The sequence below is a fragment of the Lolium rigidum genome, chromosome 4 (assembly GCF_022539505.1).
Source record: "Lolium rigidum isolate FL_2022 chromosome 4, APGP_CSIRO_Lrig_0.1, whole genome shotgun sequence".
Lineage (NCBI taxonomy): Eukaryota > Viridiplantae > Streptophyta > Magnoliopsida > Poales > Poaceae > Lolium > Lolium rigidum.
Window position 1 is genome coordinate 270,334,844 of NC_061511.1, and position 21,905 is coordinate 270,356,748.

At 43.3% G+C, this 21,905-nt stretch overlaps 1 protein-coding gene across 3 annotated transcripts; it reads left to right on the forward strand.

The window, feature by feature from the left end:
• Window positions 1-15,970: 15,970 nt before the first annotated feature.
• LOC124707740 lies at window positions 15,971-21,348 on the forward strand. Of its 3 annotated transcripts, XM_047239417.1 has the most exons (7): window positions 15,971-16,525; window positions 17,705-17,944; window positions 18,625-18,714; window positions 19,434-19,583; window positions 19,888-20,012; window positions 20,473-20,602; window positions 20,705-21,348. In XM_047239417.1, the coding sequence occupies exons 1-7, from the start codon at window positions 15,971-15,973 to the stop codon at window positions 20,828-20,830; spliced, it is 1,416 nt and encodes a 471-aa protein (XP_047095373.1). In that variant the 3' UTR covers window positions 20,831-21,348. The 3 variants fall into 3 exon arrangements, with proteins under 3 accessions (XP_047095373.1, XP_047095374.1, XP_047095375.1); XM_047239418.1 differs by lacking the exon at window positions 20,705-21,348 and having other exon boundaries at window positions 20,442-20,553; XM_047239419.1 differs by lacking the exon at window positions 20,705-21,348 and having other exon boundaries at window positions 19,961-20,012; window positions 20,473-20,536.
• Window positions 21,349-21,905: the final 557 nt, after the last annotated feature.

A 21,905-nucleotide genomic window follows, 5' to 3' on the forward strand; every position in this document is an offset into this window, starting at 1 on the left:
CAGATAATTTCTGGAGTGACATGCCATCATAATCTTGATCATACTATTTGTAAAGCATATGTAGTGAATGCAGCGATCAAAACAATGTGTATGACATGAGTAAACAAGTGAATCATAAAGCAAAGACTTTTCATGAATAGCACTTCAAGACAAGCATCAATAAGTCTTGCATAAGAGTTAACTCATAAAGCAATAATTCAAAGTAAAGGTATTGAAGCAACACAAAAGAAGATTAAGTTTCAGCGGTTGCTTTCAACTTGTAACATGTATATCTCATGGATATTGTCAACATAGAGTAATATAATAAGTGCAATAAGCAAGTATGTAGGAATCAATGCACAGTTCACACAAGTGTTTGCTTCTTGAGGTGGAGAGAAATAGGTAAACTGACTCAACATTGAAAGTAAAAGAATGGTCCTCATAGAGGAAAAGCATCGATTGCTATATTTGTGCTAGAGCTTTGATTTTGAAAACATGAAACAATTTTGTCAACGGTAGTAATAAAGCATATGCATCATGTAAATTATATCTTATAAGTTGCAAGCCTCATGCATAGTGTACCAATAGTGCCCGCACCTTGTCCTAATTAGCTTGGACTACCCGGATTATCACCGCAATACATATGCTTTAACCAAGTTTCACAAAGGGGTACCTCTATGCCGCCTCGTACAAAGGTCTAAGGAGAAAGCTCGCATTTGGATTTCTCGCTTTTGATTATTCTCAACTTAGACATCCATACCGGGACAACATAGACAACAGATAATGGACTCCTCTTTTAATGCTTTAAGCATTTGACAACAATTAATTCTTTTCTCATTAGAGATTTGAGGATGTTTGTCCAAAACTGAAACTTCCACCATGGATCATGGCTTTAGTTAGCGGCCCAATGTTCTTCTCTCACAATATGCATGCTCAAACCATTCAACTCAAGTGTAGATCGCCCTTACTTCGGACAAGACGAACATGCATAGCAACTCACATGAAATTCAACAATGAGTTGATGGCGTTCCCCAGTAAACATGGTTATCGCACAACAAGCAACTTAATAAGAGATAAAGTGTATAATTACATATTCAATACCACAATAGTTTTTAAGCTATTTGTCCCATGAGCTATATATTGCAAAGGTGAATGATGGAATTTTAAAGGTAGCACTCAAGCAATTTACTTTGGAATGGCGGGAAAATACCATGTAGTATAGGTAGGTATGGTGGACACAAATGGCATAGTGGTTGGCTCAAGTATTTTGGATGCATGAGAAGTATTCCCTCTCGATACAAGGTTTAGGCTAGCAAGGCTTATTTGAAACAAACACAAGGATGAACCGGTGCAGCAAAACTCACATAAAAGACATATTGAAAACATTATAAGACTCTACACCGTCTTCCTTGTTGTTCAAACTCAATACTAGAAATTATCTAGACCTTAGAGAGACCAATTATGCAAACCAAATTTTAGCATGCTCTATGTATTCTTCACTAATAGGTGCAAAGTATATGATGCAAGAGCTTAAACATGAGCACAACAATTGCCAAGTATCACATTACCCAAGACATTATAGCAATTACTACATGTATCATTTTCCAATTCCAACCATATAACAATTTAACGAAGGAGAAACTTCGCCATGAATACTATGAGTAGAAACCAAGGACATACTTGTCCATATGCTACAGCGGAGCGTGTATCTCTCCCATAAAGTGAATGCTAGGATCCATTTTATTCAAACAAAACAAAAACAAAAACAAACCGACGCTCCAAGAAAAAGCACATAAGATGTGATGGAATAAAAATATAGTTTCAGGGGAGGAACCTGATAATGTTGTCGATGAAGAAGGGGATGCCTTGGGCATCCCCAAGCTTAGACACTTGAGTCTTCTTGATATATGCAGGGGTGAACCACCGGGTGCATCCCCAAGCTTAGAGCTTTCACTCTCCTTGATCATGTTGCATCATACTCCTCTCTTGATCCTTGAAAACTTCCTCCACACCAAACTCGAAACAACTCATTAGAGGGTTAGTGCACAATATAAATTGACATATTCAGAGGTGACACAATCATTCTTAACACTTCTGGACATTGCATAATGCTACTGGACATTAGTGGATCAAAGAAATTCATCCAACATAGCGAAAGAGGCAATGCGAAATAAAAGGCAGAATCTGTCAAAACAGAACAGTTCGTATTGACGAATTTTAAAATGGCACCAGACTTGCTCAAATGAAAATGCTCAAATTGAATGAAAGTTGCGTACATATCTGAGGATCATGCACGTAAATTGGCATAATTTTCTGAGCTACCTACAGGGAGTTGGACCCAGATTCGTGACAGCAAAGAAATCTGGAACTGTGCAGTAATCCAAATCTAGTACTTACTTTTCTATCAACGGCTTAACTTGGCACAACAAAACACAAAACTAAGATAAGGAGAGGTTGCTACAGTAGTAAACAACTTCCAAGACATAAAATAAAAACAAAGTACTGTAGGTAAAAACATGGGTTGTCTCCCATAAGCGCTTTTCTTTAACGCCTTTCAGCTAGGCGCAGAAAGTGTGTATCAAGTAACATCGAGAGATGAAGCATCAACATCATAATTTGTTCTAATAATAGAATCATAAGGTACCTTTATTCTCTTTCTAGGGAAGTGTTCCATACCTTCCTTGAGAGGAAATTGATATTTTATATTACCTTCCCTCATATCAATAATAGCACCAACAGTTCGAAGAAAAGGTCTTCCCAATATAATGGGACAAGATGCATTGCATTCAATATCCAAGACAACAAAATCAACGGGAACAAGATTATTGTTAACGGTAATGCGAACATTATCAACTTTACCCAAAGGTTTCTTTGTAGAATGATCAGCAAGATTAACATCCAAATAACAATTTTTCAGCGGTGGCAAGTCAAGCATATTATAAATTTTCTTAGGCATAACGAAATACTTGCACCAAGATCACATAAAGCATTACAATCAAAATCTTTAACCTTCATCTTAATGATGGGCTCCCAACCATCCTCTAGCTTTTTAGGAATAGAGGCTTCGCGCTCTAGTTTCTCTTCTCTAGCTTTTATGAGAGCATTTGTAATATGATGCGTGAAAGCCAAATTTATAGCACTAGCATTAGGACTTTTAGCAAGTTTTTGCAAGAACTTTATAACTTCAGAGATGTGGCAATCATCAAAATTCAAACCATTATAATCTAAAGCAATGGGATCATCATCCCCAATGTTGGAAAAAATTTCAGCAGACTTTATCACAGGCGGTTTCAGCGGTTTTAGCGAGTTTCGGGCAGTTTTCGCGCTTTGCATTAGAAGTGGAAACATTGCTAACACCAATTCTTTTATTAGTATGAGTAGGAGGTGCAGCAACATGTGTAGCATTAGCATTACTAGTGGTGGTAATAGTCCAAACTTTAGCTATATTCTTCTCTTTAGCTAGTTTTTCATTTTCTTCTCTATCCCACCTAGCACGCAGTTCAGCCATTAATCTTATATTCTCATTAATTCTAACTTGAATGGCATTTGCTGTAGTAACAATTTTATTATGATAATTCTCATTAGGCAAAATTTTTGATTTCAAAAGATCAACATCAGCAGCAAGACTATCGACTTTAGAAGCAAGTATATCAATTTTCCCAAGCTTTTCTTCAACAGATTTGTTAAAAGCAGTTTGTGTACTAATAAATTCTTTAAGCATGGCTTCAAGTCCAGGGGTGAATTCCTATTATTGTTGTAAGAATTTCCATAAGAATTACCATAGCCGTTGCCATTATTATAAGGATATGGCCTATAGTTGTTACTAGAATTGTTCCGGTAAGCATTGTTGTTGAAATTATTATTTTTAATAAAGTTTACATCAACATGTTCTTCTTGTGCAACCAATGAAGCTAACGGAATATTATTAGGATCAATATTAGTCCTATCATTCACAAGCATAGACATAATAGCATCAACCTTATCATTCAAGGAAGAGGATTCTTCAACAGAATTTACCTTCTTACCTTGTGGAGCTCTTTCCGTGTGCCATTCAGAGTAGTTGATCATCATATTATCAAGAAGCCTTGTTGCTTCACCAAGAGTGATGGACATAAAGGTACCTCCAGCAGCTGAATCCAATAAATTCCGTGAAGAAAAATTTAGTCCTGCATAGAAGGTTTGGATGATCATCCAAGTAGTCGATCCATGGGTTGGGCAATTTTTAACCGAGAGATTTCATTCTTTCCCAAGCTTGAGCAACATGTTCAGTATCTAATTGTTTGAAATTCATTATGCTACTCCTCAAAGATATAATTTTAGCAGGGGGATAATATCTACCAATAAAAGCATCCTTGCATTTAGTCCATGAATCAATACTATTCTTAGGCGGAGATAGCAACCAATCTTTAGCTCTTCCTCTTAATGAGAAAGGGAACAATTTTAGTTTAATAATATCACCATCTACATCTTTATATTTTTGCATTTCACATAGTTCAACAAAATTATTAAGATGGGCAGCAGCATCATCAGAACTAATTCCGGAAAATTGATCTTTCATAACAAGATTCGATAAAGCGAGGTTTAATTTCAAAGAATTCTGCTGTAGTAGCAGGTGGAGCAATAGGTGTGCATAAGAAATCATTATTATTTGTGGTTGTGAAGTCACACAACTTAGTATTTTCAGCGTTGGCCATTTTAGCAACGAGTAAATAAAGCAAACTAGATAAAGTAAATGCAAGTAAACTAATTTTTTTGTGTTTTCGATATAGCAAACAAGATAGCAAATAAAGTAAAACTAGCAACTAATTTTTTTTGTATTTTGATTTAGTGCAGCAAACAAAGTAGTAAATAAAACTAAGCAAGACAAAAACAAAGTAAAGGGATTGAGAAGTGGAGACTCCCCTTGCGGCGTGTCTTGATCTCCCCGGCAACGGCGCCGGAAATTTGCTTGATGCGCGTGGTTGACGTATTGTCTTTCGTTCGACACGCGTCCGTTGGGAACCCCAAGAGGAAGGTGTGATGCGCACAGCGGCAAGTTTCCCTCGGTAAGAAACCAAGGTTTAATCGGACCAGTAGGAGTCAAGAAGCACGTTGAAGGTTGATGGCGGCGAGATGTAGTGCGGCGCAACACCGGGGATTCCGGCGCCAACGTGGAACCCGCACAACACAACCAAAGTACTTTGCCCCAACGAAACAAGTGAGGTTGTCAATCTCACCGGCTTGCTGTAACAAAGGATTAACCGTATTGTATGGAAGATGATTGTTTGCAGAGAAAACGAGTAAAACAAGTATTGCGAGTAGATTTGTATTTCAGGTAAAGAGAATTGGACCGGGGTCCACGGTTCACTAGAGGTGTCTCTCCCATAAGACGAACGAGCATGTTGGGTGAACAAATTACAGTTGGGCAATTGACAAATAAAGAGAGCATGACAATGCACATACATATCATGATGAGTATAGTGAGATTTAATTGGGCATTACGACAAAGTACATAGACCGCCATCCAAGCTGCATCTATGCCTAAAAAGTCCACCTTCGAGGTTATCATCCGAACCCCCTCCAGTATTAAGTTGCAAGCAACGAGACAATTGCATTAAGTATGGTGCGTAATGTAATCAACAACTACATCCTTAGACATAGCATCAATGTTTTATCCCTAGTGGCAACAAGCACAACACAACCTTAGAACTTTACGTCCATCGTCCCGGTGTCAATGCGAGCATGAACCCACTATCGAGCATAAGTACTCCCTCTTGGAGTTACAAGCATCTACTTGGCCGGAGCATCTACTAGTAACGGAGAGCATGCAAGATCATAAACAACACATAAGCATAACTTTGATAATCAACATAACAAGTATTCTCTATTCATCGGATCCCAACAAACGCAACATATAGAATTACGGATAGATGATCTTGATCATGTTAGGCAGCTCACAAGATCCGACAATGATAGCACAATGGGGAGAAGACAACCATCTAGCTACTGCTATGGACCCATAGTCCAGGGGTAGACTACTCACACATCACACCGGAGGCGACCATGGCGGCGTAGAGTCCTCCGGGGGATGATTCCCCTCTCCGGCAGGGTGCCGGAGGCGATCTCCTGGATCCCCCGAGATGGGATCGGCGGCGACGGCGTCTCTGGAAGGTTTTCCGTATCGTGGCTCTCGGTGCCGGGGGTTTCGTCACGGAGGCTTTAAGTAGGCGGAAGGGTAAGTCAAGAGGCGGCACGGGGGGCCGACACCATAGGCCGGCGCGGCCAGGGGTGGGGCCGCGCCGCCCTAGGGTTTGGCCACCCCGTGGCCCCTCTTCGTCTCGTCTTCGGACTTCTGGAAGCTTCGTGGAAAAATAGGCCCCCGGGCTTTGATTTCGTCCAATTCCGAGAATATTTCCTTACTAGGATTTCTGAAACCAAAAACAGCGAGAAAACAACAATCGGCACTTCGGCATCTTGTTAATAGGTTAGTTCCAGAAAATGCACGAATATGACATAAAGTGTGCATAAAACATGTAGATAACATCAATAATGTGGCATGGAACATAAGAAATTATCGATACATCGGAGACGTATCAAGCTCGCATTTTGGATTTCTCGCTTTTGATTATTCTCAACTTAAACATCCATACCGGGACAACATGGACAACAGATAATGGACTCCTCTTTAATGCATAAGCATGTGGCAACAATTATTATTCTCATATGAGATTGAGGATATATGTCCAAGACTGAAACTTCCACCATGAATCATGGCTTTAGTTAGCGGCCCAAAGTTCTTCTCTAACAATATGCATGCTCCATCCATGAAGGTGGTAGATCTCTCTTACTTCAGACAAGACGGACATGCATAGCAACTCACATGATATTCAACAAAGAATATTTGATGGCGTCCCCAGAAGCATGGTTATCGCACAACAAGCAACTTAATAAGAGATAAAGTGCATAAGTACATATTCAATACCACAATAGTTTTTAAGCTATTTGTCCCATGAGCTATATATTGCAAAGGTGAATGATGGAATTTTAAAGGTAGCACTCAAGCAATTTACTTTGGAATGGCGGATAAATACCATGTAGTAGGTAGGTATGGTGGACACAAATGGCATAGTGGTTGGCTCAAGTATTTTGGATGCATGAGAAGTATTCCCTCTCGATACAAGGTTTAGACTAGCAAGGTTATTTGAAACAAACACAAGGATGAACGGTGCAGCAAAACTCACATAAAAGACATATTGTAAACATTATAAGACTCCACACTGTCTTCCTTGTTGTTCAAAACTCAATACTAGATGTTATCTAGACTCTAGAGAAACCAAATATGCAAACCAAATTAGCAAGCTCTAAGTATTTCTTCATTAATGGGTGCAAAGTATATGATGCAAGAGCTTAAACATGAGCACAACAATTGCCAAGTATCAAATTATCCAAGACATTTTAGAGTTACTACATGTAGCATTTTCCAATTCCAACCATATAACAATTTAACGAAGAAGAAACTTCGCCATGAATACTATGAGTAGAGCCTAAGGACATATTTGTCCATATGCTACAGCGGAGCGTGTCTCTCTCCCACAAAGTGAATGCTAGGATCCATTTTATTCAAACAAAACAAAAAACAAAAACAAACCGACGCTCCAAGCAAAGTACATAAGATGTGACGAAATAAAAATATAGTTTCAGGGGAGGAACCTGATAATGTTGTCGATGAAGAAGGGGATGTCTTGGGTATCCCCAAGCTTAGACGCTTGAGTCTTCTTATAATATGCAGGGGTGAACCACCGGGGCATCCCCAAGCTTAGAGCTTTCACTCTCCTTGATCATATTGCATCATACTCCTCTCTTGATCCTTGAAAACTTCCTCCACACCAAACTCGAAACAACTCATTAGAGGGTTAGTGCATAATAAAAATTCACATGTTCAGAGGTGACACAATCATTCTTAACACTTCTGGACATTGCATAAAGCTACTGAACATTAATGGATCAAAGAAATTCATCCAACATAGCAAAAGAGGCAATGCGAAATAAAAGGCAGAATCTGTCAAAACAGAACAGTCCGTAAAGATGGATTTTATTAGGCCACCAGACTTGCTCAAATGAAAATTCTCAAATTGAATGAAAGTTGCGTACATATCTGAGGATCATGCACGTAAATTGGCTTAATTTTCTGAGCTACCTACAGGGAGGTAGACCCAGATTCGTGACAGCAAAGAAATCTGTAACTGCGCAGTAATCCAAATCTAGTACTTACTTTACTATCAAAGACTTTACTTGGCACAACAAAACTCAAAACTAAGATAAGGAGAGGTTGCTACAGTAATAAACAACTTCCAAGACACAAATATAAAACAAAAGTACTGTAGTAAAAACATGGGTTGTCTCCCATAAGCGCTTTTCTTTAACGCCTTTCAGCTAGGCGCAGAAAGTGTAACTCAAGTGACATCGAAGGGTGGTGCACCTACAGCGGGGTTTGGAGTTTTCTCAACCATGCATAGTATATTGGATACATAAGTTTCAGCGTCTCCCTTCTCGTTAGTCTTGGGCTTGCTACTCTCATCGAACAAATTTTCGGGAACAAGCCAAGCATAGTTATGTTCTAGTGCATCATTCATAGCTAGGAGTTTACATGGTATTGGTGCTTTGATCTCCCCACCATCATTAACATTATTAGTGTACCTTATCCTATCCATATCCATTTTTTCAAGGAGACCAACAAAATTAGTATGAGAACCAAGCATATTAAATTTAGCGAAGACCTTTCTAGCCGCTCTTGCTAGACCACCAAATTCTCTAAGAAGGGTTTCTAAAATAAAATCTTTCTTTTCCCCCTCTTCCATATCACCAAGTGTAAGAAACATGTGTTGGATTATAGGATTGAGATTAACAAATTTAGTTTCCAACAGGCGAACTAAAGCAGCAGCAATTTCATAAGTAGGAGCAAGTTCTACCAAGTGTCTATCTTCAAAATCTTCAACGGTACTAACATGGGTGAAAAATTCTTCTATATTGTTCCTCCCAATTATAGACCCTTGTCCTACCGGTATGTTTTTTGCGGTAAAATTAAAAGGAAACATGATGAATCAAGTAAAGTAAATGCAAGTAACTAATTTTTTGTGTTTTTGATATAGAGTGCAAGACAGTAAATAAAGTAAAACTAGCAACTAATTTTTTTGTGTTTTGATATAATGCAGCAAACAAAGTAGTAAATAAAATAAAGCAAGACAAAAACAAAGTAAAGAGATTGGGAAGTGGAGACTCCCCTTGCAGCGTGTCTTGATCTCCCCGACAATCGCGCCGGAAATTTGCTTGATGCGTGTAGTTGACACGTCCGTTGGGAACCCCAAGAGGAAGGTGTGATGCGCACAGCGGCAAGTTTCCCTCAGTAAGAAACCAAGGTTTAATCGAACCGAGTAGGAGTCAAGAAGCACGTTGAAGGTTGATGGCGGCGGGATGTAGTGCGGCGCAACACCGGAGATTCCGGCGCCAACGTGGAACCCGCACAACACAACCAAAGTACTTTGCCCCAACGAAACAGTGAGGTTGTCAATCTCACCGGCTTGCTGTAACAAAGGGTTAACCGTATTGTGTGGAAGATGATTGTTTGCGGAGAAAACAAGTAAAACAAGTATTGCAAGCAGATTTGTATTTCAGTATTAAAAGAATGGACCGGGGTCCACAGTTCACTAGAGGTGTCTCTCCCATAAGATAAAAGCATGTTGGGTGAACAAATTACAGTCGGGCAATTGACAAATAGAGAGGGCATAACAATGCACATACATGTCATGATAAGTACAGGTGAGATTTAATTGGGCATTACGACAAAGTACATAGACCGCCATCCAACTGCATCTATGCCTAAAAAGTCCACCTTCAGAGTTATCGTCCGAACCCCTTCCGGTATTAAGTTGCAAAGCAACGAGACAATTGCATTAAGTATGATGCGTAATGTAATCAATAACTACATCCTCGAACATAGCATCAATGTTTTATCCCTAGTGGCAACAACACATCCATAACCTTAGGGGTTTCGTCACTCCCCGCATTCACGGAGACATGAACCCACTATCGAGCATAAATACTCCCTCTTGGAGTTACTAGCATCAACTTGGCCGGAGCCTCTACTAATAACGGAGAGCATGCAAGATCATAAACAACACATAGGTAATAACTTGATAATTAACATAACATGGTATTCTCTATCCATCGGATCCCGACAAACACAACATAGAGTATTACGGATAGATGATCTTGATCATGTTAGGCAGCTCACAAGATCCAACAATGAAGCACAATGAGGAGAAGACAACCATCTAGCTACTGCTATGGACCCATAGTCCGGGGGTGAACTACTCACTCATCACTCCGGAGGCGACCATGGCGGTGTAGAGTCCTCCGGGAGATGAATCCCCTCTCCGGCGAGGGTGCCGGAGGAGATCTCCGAGAATCCCCCGAGATGGGATCGGCGGCGGCGGCGTCTCGGTAAGGTTTTCCGTATCGTGGTTTTTCGCATCGGGGGTTTCGCGACGGAGGCTTTAAGTAGGCGGAAGGGCGAGTCGGGGCCTGACGAGGGGCCCACACCATAGGGCGGCGCGGGCCCCTCCTTGGCCGCGCCGCCTTGTGGTGTCGCCACCTCATGGCCCCACTTCGTATGCTCTTCGGTCTTCTGGAAGGTTCGTGGCGAAATAGGCCCCTGGGTCTTCGTTTCGTCCAATTCCGAGAATATTTCGTTACTAGGATTTACGAAACCAAAAACAGCGAGAAAACGAGAACCGGCACTTCGGCATCTTGTTAATAGGTTAGTTCCAGAAAATGCACGAATATGACATAAAGTGTGCATAAAACATGTAGGTATCATCAATAATATGGCATAGAACATAAGAAATTATCGATACGTCGGAGACGTATCAGTAACCGTGCAGACGAGAGCGGCGCAACCGTAGGATAATACTTTCCAATCGATTTCTCTATCTCCATGTTCCAATGTCTAGTATTAATTATGGGTCCACATGAGGTAACTCTCATTCGTATTCTCAGATGTATCAAAAATATGCCTATTTTCCTCGTGGGTCGCATAGACCACGTTGACAAATAGAAGTCTGCCATGTGCCCGGAGCAGATGCCGCCCGATTCATCCACACGTTTTCCCGAGGACACCGTTGCAATGTAATTTACTTGAGTAGTTGAGTGCAAGTGTTAATGTGGCTCACCAGTCACCATTTCATCCGCTTACATTCAGTTCTTTCAGTGCAACAACCTCCGGATCCACCATGTGTTGGATTGCATTAACTGATACAGATGTAGGTGACCACATATAAAGCTTCTAGCTAGTGATGGATCCATATGACCAACAAAGAAGAATGTTTCAAGGTAACATGAGTCATCGAGCGCAAGAACAATGCAAAATCTAAGGATGGGTGTGGGAGGTTTCGGTAAAATATTGGCCACTTTTTTCTCTGGTATTTCTTGAAAACATAGAGGAGAAGGGTTGAGTGAACCCTTTAAGACATAGGAATCCTTACATGAAGCCTCTTAGACCCGAAAGTGGATCACTCTGCTGGACTATCCAAGTCAGAGCTGATGTGTCAATACTCTCTTCCGGCCATTCCAGCATCGCTGCCTTCCCATTCCGTTGATGCATTGCCGATGTGGAACATGTTCTCGCGGCGCGACGCTTTCTTTGGTTCGCATTGCTTGCGCAATTGCCCCACGTGTGTGTACCGGCTCCTCCAGTGTGTGTCAAGTCTCAACAAATCGGCTGCCAATCAGCTGCAACAATAAACAGTCTTGCATGAACGCCTTTACTACCCTTCTCGGGTGCCGTTGATCCTTATGCACATCAGACCGCATTGGCCGAGATCCTCATACATTGAGTATTGGCGTACTTGTCAACCATGAGCCAGTACAACCCCTCCCTCCAAACTTAAAAGGTTAGTATGGGCTTTTGTCTCTAAAATAAATAGATTGGCCCACCGAGCCCATATCCAACCCTTATAGTATACGTACGTACTGTATTGGCTTCCTTTTCAAAAATTCTGAAGTTTACATTTGTTTGGAAATATTGGCTGCAATAGATGAAACGAATCAAATAGAAGAAAAACTGAATGACACAGGACACTTAACCATTCTGCGGGATGCACAAATCAAGGAGATCAAATAGGATTTCCCCCAAAAGGAAATCATCAAATATGAAAGAGAACGACCTGACCGAAGGAAACGCCCCCGTGCTGCTCCTCTCGAGCAGCCCGGGCAGAACCCTAGGCGAACAGCGCCACCACCACCCAACACCCCTCCTCCCCCTGCCGCCGCCGGAGGGCGCCGCCGGGCAAAAGCCTGCACGGTGTCGGCGGCGGCGGGGTGGCCTCTCCCCTGCAACCTCTCCGTGCGGGGCTATCCCCCGGCTGGTGAGTTGCTGCTCCGGCGTGGCTTTGGCGTGGCGTGCCCCCGCCCAGGCATGGTGCTCGTTCACGTGTCGGCGTGGAGTTTTCCCCGTGCTGGCGTGGAGGTGCTCGGCCTCCCCCGTCTCATTTTCCTCCTTCCGCCCACGTGCTCTCCTTCTGTGCAACGCCGGCCTCCTTCCCGTGGCGGCTGCTTGCGTCGGCGCCGGCCTGTGCGACGCCCCGCGCCCTTGGCGGTGTGACTGGCGGCTGCTCCCCTTCCCTGCTGGTGTTGCTCCACACGGGGGCAGATCTCAGCCGGCAAATCTGGCCCTGGAGCGTCCTGCGGGGGCTGTACCGGCCTAGTGCATGTCCAGGTTGGACCGCTCAGCTCTTCGGCTGCTCCCTGCCCTAGTGGCCCGTGTCCATCCTTCGGCCGTGGTTTCCACTGAGTGGAGGAGGTTAGCTTGTCTCGACGCTTCGTGTCAAGCTCCAAGAGAAATCTCCCATCCTGGCCTCACCAGATCTGGCGGGTGGCGGCGCTCTCTGCGTCGTTCTTCCTCCTTGAGGGCACCGTCCTGGTGCTTTGCATGTGTAGGATAGCTATGCCTCTCTTCTTCTCGCCGACCATTGGCTCGTATCCTTCTAGGGCTAGGTTGCTGTCATGGTGGCCTAGACTGTGCTGCCTGGATGTCCAGGGGTGGCCTCGGCTTGCGTTGCTCTTTGACCACGGCGGTGGCACACCGGTGACATCGCCCCAGACTCGGCTATCCGACGCCCTTCGTCTATGCTTGGTCTCAGCGGCACAATGCCATTCGGCTTCGCCGAGGGCACACGGGTGTTGTCGCAAGGTCTCGGCTATCCGATGCCCTTCGACCGTGCCGGGGACGCTTCTTGGTATGCTCATGTCCGGTCTCCAAGTATTCAGCTACCTGTTTCGTTGGGATGCTTGCCTCCGGTGTTGAGGTTCTCACCGGAGATCCTCCTTGGCGGCTGGCTTGAGGTCCTCGAGGTGGCTTGCTGGTTATGACTTTGCTCCGGTTCGTGCTTTTGGCGTGACTTGACTCTGCATCGCCCTTCGGCCACGAGGTTGACACACCGGTGTCATCGCCCCAGTCTCGGCTATGCGACGCCCTTCGACTGTGCTTGGTCTCGGTTCTGTAGGTCCTTTTGCCTTGTGTTGCTAACCTCCCTCTGCCTTTTTGTGTTCCCTTCTTCTAGTTTGCTTTTGTTGTATTTATTTGTCTTCTACTCCCTTGTAAGCCCCTGTAATTTCTCTAATTTGGTTGAAGAACCTGGGCCTACCATGCTACTTTTGTGGAATGCAACAAGTGGTGGGAATTTTCGCCGTCAGCCTCGAAAAAAGAGAACGACCTGTTGGGACACTGCTACAGATTACGTGGATGACGCACAAGGAAATTTGGTTAAATAAAACAATTTGCAGTGATCAAGACGAAAAAAATAATCTCAACACACGAACACAGTGTTTTTTTTGCGAATATAAACTGTGTTTTCTATAGGGATCTACAACATACTCGAGGTGGACGAGTCAATAACAAAGCAATGCATGGTAGAGTACCCTCTTTGCGCGCGGAGCAGAAACTTGTAAAGGGACCTTTCAGCCTTCCACGTCGTAGAAAGCAGGGAGGCGTGGGGGCCATGTGTTCATGCTATGGTTTCACAAAATATTTGAGGTGCACATTGCTAAGAAAAGAGTTGCATGGGAGAGTTAGTGAGTCAGATAGTTCGATGAAATGGTTGATGCACATGTTTTAGCAGATAATTTGATGATATGGTGGACATACATGCTTTCAAGAAAGGATGACACAAGAATGTTTAAAGCACAAATATATGGCAACTCGACCGTGTTTGTCACACGTAGCGTTTGATGGTCTCACACCCATCCATCGATTATAGCGAGCATGCACACTTGGTACGCGTGGGGAATATATCGAGGAGGCTCGGCAAGAGTTTTGTGGTCCATCACCCAAGCCCTGAAAAACATATGCGACTACATGGAACGGGCGACAAGCCATGCGACAACGCGTCGCGTTCCTATCTGAACCCACTCTTCTGCGTACACCCTTCTTTAAAGAGAGCATGTGCTTTTTTAGATTCTAAACCAACGGGAAGAGTGAAGCTCATCTTTCCCTCTTTATATCTCTTTTTTTTTGGCATTTTGTCAACGAGAGGTTTCCCTCTTTATATACACTTTTATGGTCATGATTCATCCGAGCCTACGTGGATTGACGAGGCAATTATTCATGTTCGAGCATTGGCCATGCCCTAGTGCGGTTCCTCTTTCCCAAATAGTCAGGGAGAGTGAGAGGGTCTCCTTTAGCTACATTGCTTACATGTCGAGTTTATTTGATAAGATCGTGGGCTAGGGTTATGCATTCTTTATAGATTGCCCCAGCAGCACCACGTTTGTTTTGAGAAAGATATACTCGTATTCATACAATCACCATACAAGTACAAGAACACGTACGAGCACACCTAGCACACACACCACGAAACTGGACAACTGTTCCATCTAAAGTACAGAGCCCCTTAGTGAAACTAAAAATCACAACCGAGCCCCTAGATAACTCTACCTTCTTCTTCCTTGCACTGCTGCGCCAGACCTCACCATCGCAGGATGAGATCGCCGGCTTCCCAATCCAGACCAAGAGGAGCACCATCGCAGTATTTGCTTTGTGAGCCGCAAGAACCACCCGCTGAAACAGGATCCGATTGTCAGTTGACGCATATCGGCCGGGAATCCCCATGCTCTTCTTGACCTCAGGCCTATGACAAACGTCGGAGAAGGCCGGAACAAAAAAGAAATAGACCCGCCCTCCTTCAATCCGCTTGATCCACAGCGCAACAGAAAAAAGAACAGCTTCAAACCCCACCGGATAGAGACGCGGACTCCCCAACTCCTCCATTTCCTTTCTCATACCACCACAGCAGCAAGAAGAAAACCCAATAAGAAGAGAAATCCGCTCCCGATTCGGCACAAAAGCGGCCTTATTGAAAGGGATTCGGCCAGATCCGCCACCAATCAGCAATCTCCACCATGGAAATCGCCGGGGGAAGGAACCAACCAACCACCAGTCGCCGACCGCGAGCTCTGGCGAGAGAATCCTGAGCGGCATGAAGCCGAGAAACCCTAAACCTACAACTATACACATCCAGACCTCCCTCCCACCCACCGCTGGCCACCTTGGCCACCGACGACGGGGGGGGGCGGAGCTAGCTGTAGTGGAGAGGGGCAAGGAAGAGGATAAGACGGTATCCACCAGACACTTGGCGAGAGAACTCCCTACAAGGGTCCCAGCAGCACCACGTTGGTGACGTTCAGGCAACGGAGTTGATCACGACACGGTTGGGTTGCATCTCACCTGATGGATGGATAACAACTGTGCCGTGCCGTAGAGCGTGTGGTGGAAGCTGCCTATTGTCACTTGTGTAACTGAACAAAGGGGCCCGGCCCCACTCCCGTGACAAGTCGTGATCAAGCAGCAGGCCGTTATCGCCTTCGCATATTCCCGGCCAGGCCGCCGCCCGCCCGCCCACCACCGCAGAATCCACCGCTCCGCCTCCTCCACATTTCGCCGCCGTGCCCTAGCCCATCCATGGAGATCTCGCTGGACGCGCTGCTGGGCGCGCAGCGGGACCTGGCCGACCGCCTCGCGCAGGGCGTCTCGGGGCTCCTCCTCCACGTGCAGCCGCCGCACAAGCTCATCCCCTTCGCCTTCGCCTTCGACATCGAGCTGCCCCCGGTCCCCTTCGTGCGCGACGACCTCCCGGCCGCCGCCGTCGCCTCGCTCGCCGAGATCGGCGACCGCCTCGGCCAGGCCGGCTCCGGGCTCGGCGGCGCCGTGCAGCACCTGTCGCGCCAGCTCCCGTTGCCGTTCCTCCTGTCGGAGGTCTCGCGGCGCCGGAGGCGGGAGGTATATCCGCCGCCACCCGCGGCGGGGGACAGCGGGCTCGCTGCCCAGGGCGGGCTAGCTTTGGAGAGGGCTGAAGACAGAGACCCACTCGAGGTGGCGGCTGCCGCGGCGGCGGCGGCCACTGGGAGTGCCGCTGCAGCTACTGGGAACGGGGCTTTGCGTGTGGATGAGTCTGATGAAGAGGATGACGAGCTCGGATTTGAGATTGGGACTTTCGGGAGATTTAAGAGACATAAGGTACAGATGCTCATTTGCATCTTAATAATTGATGGGAGTATGTTTCCTGCCACGCACACACCTACATATTTCTAGTTAGAAGCCCAGACAGTTAGATGATGCTTGAAAGTTAGATAAAATAAGCTTTTTAGATGCACGGCTGATTTGGGTGTAGAAATGTGGGGTATGTGTTCGTTGATGTAACTATCTGTGTCCATTGCTTAAATAGTGCCGACTGTAAAGTGAAGACCTAGATGTTTCCCATTAGGAGTTATGTTGGCAGATTCTGATTGTTACCATTTCTGTTGATGTAACTGTCTGTGTTCAGTTTTGGAAACAATCAAGTCTTAGTTATGTCCTGTTAGGAGTTGATGTAGCTGTCTGTGTTCTTTTTTGGAATTAATAAAGACTTAATCTGGCCAGTTATGAGTCGTATTTGTTGAGTCTGATTGTGCCTTGTACGAGTCCTACCTAGCTGCATCTATTTGTCATGTACGGCATGGTCAAGGCGAGTCTGCATAAGACTGTGTCGTGTAGCTTCATTTTACAGGTTGTAATCTTGTGTATAACTTGTGAGTAAGAAATACAAAGAAAAGGAACCACGTGAGGTGCCTTTGGAAAATATCCCTATCTTGCGTATGTATGATTTATTTGGGTGATTGTCATGTCTGGTTAGTTGTTATTTTTGTCGATTGTGAGTGTGCCCTGTCTGAGTCCTACTTAGCCATGTCTTAGTTGACATTTACGGCTTGGCCAAGGCAATTCTATGTATGTGTGCGTTTTTTGTTGATACGCATGCAGGTTGTAATCTTGCATAAGATTTGTGAGAAAGAAATCAAAGGGAAAAGGGGGCACGTGAGGTGCCACTGCCGAAATATGCCTACTCATGTCTATGCGTGATTTGTTTAGGTGAATAATTGTTGGGTTAATAGCCAACATCCCTCTTACATTTAATTGGTTGAGATGGATTTGCGTGTGAATTGATACATTGTGGCTATGTGCATGCAAATTAGTAGGACACACAATTCAGATACCCTTTCTGCATACCAAAGGTTGTAACCTTTCTTTCTCCAAATGTATGATGGATTTCTGTACAGATTTTGAAGTGTCTAATTGTACTGGGTGTGCGATGTTGAAATGGTAAAACGCACTTGATATGCTTGTTCACAAACCCTAACCCTTGTAATTCTGATGATGCAGGGGAGGGTAAATGTCTCAGCAACATATAATACGAGGCACCAAACTGTTGATGGTTCAGTAGTTGCTCGTGGAGAAATCTGGAGGTTTGAAGCATCACGCGGTGGTTCAACTTATGGAAATAACAGTGGCCCTCCTTTCCTTATTCAATTGGGTCCTATAATTTTTGTCCGAGACTCTACATTTCTTTTCCCTATTAATCTGTCAGAGCAACACCTTGTTTGGTATGGTTATGATCGCAAGGTACTTTTCATTCTCTTGATATATGAAATTGCTCATGTTCATTACTTTCTCCTTATCATTCACATGATTGATGAGAACATTGTATAATTTGCTTTGTTCTTTTAACGATGATTATCTCCCTGGCTGAATATACATTACAATGTAGGTTAAAATGTGAACTATACTGTGAGAGGGTTAATATTATGGAATGTTATTTTTTACTTGTTGATTATTCATGCAATCATCAAGTGATAGTATACAATTAGGGAATGCTGGTCTTCCTTCATACTAATTTTTTGCAATTTTTGTTCTGTTAGCTATCCTTTTCATACTGTTCCGTCGAAGCCTGCAATTTGCAATACCTTACTCCTTCCTGAAATCCTGCTTTATCATCCTGCTCAACACTATAGTTTAAGATGCAAAAAATGTGGATTCTATAATGCAATCATATTTCTGCCTCCAGATACATAAAAATGATTTAAATGCTAAGTTCATATCTAGCAGATCCAATTCTTAATTATTTATGCATTTGAACTATTCTCCATTATATGCATGTATTTTACAGACCTGTTTGTGCTAAATTATCGATCACATCAAGTAGTTGCTATACCTATTCTTATCGTCTATTCGAGCTCTTCGTGTGTATGGTTGGCGGATATTTTTCTACCTGCACGTACTTAAAACGTATTCATTTATTGTAGAACGGAGTTCATTCCATATGTCCAGCAATCTGGTCAAAGCATAAAAAATGGTTGTTAATGTCCATGATGTGCCTCAACCCGGTATCCTGTGTAAGTAGACATGTTATTTCCCTTATCTTGCTTCTTTTACCCTCTGTTGATTTGTTTCCTAGTATCTATCCAGTGTCAGCTGTATTGCAATTTCAGTTACTAGTTTTTATGGATCATAAAACGTTGACCAACGGGGGAATGATCCCTCCCTTGGCTATACGTTGTTAGGTAGGATGATACTATCCCTGCGGATGGATGCTAGGATGATAACCCGGTTTAAAGTCCGCCCCTCCCAGAGAAATTACTGCTAGGCGGGGATTCGAACCTGGGTGGGCTGGCTGCGCACTCGCTAGCCTTGCCACTGAGTTTATGGATCATCAGTCTATATACTAAGAACAATTGCCGTATAATTGGATTAGCTATACAAATGTTTATCTTGCTTTCCCCTTATATTTTACCATTGTGTGATCAAAAGACGCATGTGTCTGATGGCTATCACTGTTTTTGTTGTCGCAATAGGCATTGCCATTTACTTTGGATACAAATTTTATGAAGAAAACAAAGACAATGAAACTTGTCCATGCGCAGTGCACAAATACCTTTTTAATGTGTTGGAAACATTTGAATCTAAAAGGAATGCACTGATTTTTTTGGCATGACTGTTTGTGAAGTTCATTAGTTGGCAATTGTGTAGCTGGCAAATTTACCGAAGGCCATCATCCTACATATCTGACACTTGCTACCATCTTATCATCTTCCCATGTTTTTTTTTTTTGCAGTCCTTCATGGATGTGCAATTTCCAAATGGGCAGTTAACATATGTTGCTGGTGAGGGGATAACAGCAAGTGGTTTTCTCCCATTAGTTGGTGGATTACTTCAAGTCCATGGAAAATGTCCTGGAGAAACCAAACTGAGCTTCTCCTTCAAGGTTGGTTAATGCTAGCTTTGTAATTAACTTATTACATAAATTTTGTTTGTGTTTGTAAAATCTTAAAAACATTTAACTTTCTAGAGTCTAGAACTATTTTGTTTACATAAAAGGCAGGCATTCTGCCCATTTCATTAAGATAGGAAAAAAATGGAGAATTGTCAAGAACAATAATATTTTAAACAGAAAACATATATTACACTTGCTATTTTTATGATCTATATCAAATTTAACACTACTCAATCTTCTTGCAGTCAGTTACTGATTTTTTCACTTGTCATTTAATTTTTTTTTTCCATTGAAGAGCGCACAAGGCACAAGGTTTACCCCTGCGTTTCAATGGCCTGACAATTCTCTGTCATTTGAATCTTCCCAAGCTGTAGCATGGAAAAAGTATGGCCTTATGGTGAAACCGAGCGTCCAAGTCAGGTAGTTAACTATACACACTTGCTCAAAGCCGCTTTTGATATCTCAACTCAGTAACAAGCTGGATTGTTATTAGTCATAATTAAAATATTCAGTTTGTAGTATTTTCTGGGTCTTTGTCCTTACTGCTATGATGTCAATGTTTTGGAGGTTTGCCCATAGTTAATGTCAAACTGGCAATTGGTTAATATTAAATATTACTGAGTGAAACAATATCAAAACATGTGAATTTGGATCACGCTCCATCTGCCTCTCAGCATATCACACTTGCATTAGTATGTTCATTTTTTTGGCATATGGCAGTCCAAATTCTTCTTGAGTCATTTTCTGTTTCTGTAGCTAGTGAACTACGTAGACTTCTTCTGTACCAGTACTTATTTTGCAATCATGTATTGCACGTTTTGTATTGAACAATCTGTTCTCAAATTATAGATAATCTCATCCATGTAACCACTTGCACCAGTGTTTGCCCCACTTTCGGAGGAAGTGATCCTGGCATAAAGGCAGAGATTGTCCATTCATTGAAGGAGGAACTCAGTGTGATGTACGGCTTGTCTTGCTCAAGACATCCTTCGGCTTTCACATCTCTTTCTGTAAGCCCTTCAGATCTTGTTTATAGAAGTGTTCCTTATCAACGTGTTCTACTGCAAAGCACGGACTGATGCCCTTGTAATTATGGTGCTATGGTATGGCAGCTTGGGCGATCTAAGACGAATGGTGAAGTCCGCAGTTCAGGGGTTGTAATCACCATGGAAGCACCCCTTGATAACATGGGAAGGCCGTCATTATCTGTTCAACTGAATGGAGGTTTTGAGTTCTGACCTCGCCCATCCAGCTGTACATTGATAGTATAGTGTACATATTGTTCAATGCCCGTAGTCACTCCTTTATATTCTGGAGGTAGCTAGTTTGTCAACCTATGAAGCGTATGCGTGGATGTGGTTTGAACCAGTTTTTCTTCTCGAACCAAATATGTAGTAGTACTGGAGTAGTGTAATTCAAAAGACCAGTTATACCAGTCCATCACTTGCCTACACAAAAGCATGATGGCTACCAAGGCCACAATACAACCATCGCCGATGAATGGTGAAGCCTGCAGTTTTTGACAGTAATCACTATGGAAGCACCCCTTGATGACATGGGATGATGGGAAGACCATCTCTATCTGTTCAACTGAATGGAGGTTTCGAGTTCTGACCCAGTCCCTGCAAGCTCTACAACTGTACATAGTTAACTTAGTATATTGTACATATGTAAGATGTCCATAGTCCAAACACCTTTTGTCTCAACCTATGAAACGTATGTGTATTAGTGGTTTGAACCAATTTTCCTTTTGAAACCAGATATTATGAAGTAATGTTAGTGTAACTAGCACAGTGGCCCTCGTGAGTACCATGAAATAAAATTTAAATAAAAAAGAAAAAGAAAAATGCATGTCGCATCTAACGTGGCTGGCCCTCTTGAACATGGCCTTCGCTATACACCTACTGTCGGCAAGGTTCTGCTAGTAGAGGCGGAACTGCGGGGCCACATGGTAGTCATCCATGCTGACAGCTATGGTTTTGGTGATGGATACCCCTGGCATAACGACATGTTTGTCGATGTTCGGTACCAGAAACCCTTGCATACCCACATGTATGCTGAAGGCTAGGTTATGCCTAAGGTTATTTTGGATCGCACGGCATGTCTACCTGTATGACCCCTACATTGTGTCACATGTCTGAGTTTTAAACATAACCTAAATCATTTTTTTGTAGCCACATGATACGTACATGGATAACTGGATATTGATTAGATTAATTTATCTGGAATTTCTACCGTTGTATATTCCGAAAGCCTCTAATATGGTCATCGACGAACACCTACCGTCATCAAGCTTTAGTTACTCTGGAGGAA